Consider the following 1,224-nt stretch of genomic DNA (forward strand, 5'->3'; position numbering starts at 1 on the left):
TGTGATTGCAAGCGCAAAAGCAAATATAAACGAAAATGCAAAAGCAAATGCAATTGCAAATATAGATACCAACGCTATTGCAACTGTAAATCCAAACGTGAATGCAAAGTATTGAAAATATAATTGCAAATATCCAAGTGTAAATGCTAACGCAAATGTGAATAAAAATGCAAGTGCTAATAGATATGCAGATATAAATACAAACGCTATGGCAGACGTAAATGCAAAATCGAATGCAGAAGTAAATGCAAACGCAAAGGCCAATGCAAACTCTAACGCAAATGTAAACGCAAACGTAGATGCGAAACTTAGACTCAGGTGTAAATGTGAGCAAACGCAAGTGAATAGAAAATTCAAACTCAAACGCAAATGTAAATGCACTTGCAAACGTAGTTGTACCGGCAAATGCATGCGTAAATGCAATGCAAACGCAAATGTAAATGCCAACGCAAATGTAGAAATGCAACTACATCGATATTGGCCCCTGCATTTACGTTTGCGACTGCAATCACATTTGCATTTACGCAAGCGCGGTTGTAAAGCAAACGTAAATGCTAATGTATATGCAAACGCAAGTGCGAATACTAATGCAAATGTAAAAACATGTGCAAGTTTAAATGCAAACGTAAATGCATATGTGAATGCAAACGCAATTGCAGATGTAAACGCTTGCGTAAATGCAAATGTGATTGCAGTTGCAAACGTAAATGCAAGGGCCAATACAGACGTAATTGCAAATGCAAAAGTAAATGCCGACGCAAATGCAATTGTCAATTTAAACGCTGATGAAACACTTGCCTTTGCATTTACAAATTTAACTAAATAAAATTTCGACAAAACTTAAATTTTGAACGAACGTTTGCATTTACATTTGTATTTGTGTTTGGGTTCGTATTCATATTTATATTTACGTTTGCAATTACACATGCTATTGCATCTGCACTTGCTCTTGCATTTATAATCTCATTTTCGTTTGCTTTTAAGTTTGCGTATGCGTTTGCATCTATATCCACAATTGCACTTGCATTTACATTTGCATTTGCGTTTGCATTTATGCCCGCTTGTGCGTTAGCTTTTACTTTTGCATTTGCGTTTGGTTTTGCATTTACACTTTTGTTTGCTTCTATTACAGCATTTGTGATTGCATTTGCTTTTGTACTTACATTTTTACTTGCGTTTGCTTTTGAGTTTGCATTTACGTTTTTGTCCGTATTTATATTTCCA

At 35.1% G+C, this 1,224-nt stretch overlaps 1 protein-coding gene across 1 annotated transcript; it reads left to right on the plus strand.

Moving 5' to 3' along the window:
* Positions 1-208: 208 nt before the first annotated feature.
* On the plus strand, positions 209-826 carry LOC113382345 (circumsporozoite protein-like). The gene has a single exon (XM_026620770.1). It carries the CDS (start codon positions 209-211, stop codon positions 824-826), a length of 618 nt encoding a protein of 205 aa, XP_026476555.1.
* The last annotated feature ends 398 nt before the right edge of the window (positions 827-1,224 follow it).

This window comes from Ctenocephalides felis, unplaced genomic scaffold (genome assembly GCF_003426905.1).
Source record: "Ctenocephalides felis isolate EL2017-DRISC unplaced genomic scaffold, ASM342690v1 CF-g0.4_SCAFFOLD_03418, whole genome shotgun sequence".
NCBI lineage: Eukaryota > Metazoa > Arthropoda > Insecta > Siphonaptera > Pulicidae > Ctenocephalides > Ctenocephalides felis.

Bases quoted from the DNA above. Each gene is read 5' to 3' on its own strand.
- LOC113382345 (XM_026620770.1), top strand. From the start codon at position 209: ATGGCAGACGTAAATGCAAAATCGAATGCAGAAGTAAATGCAAACGCA.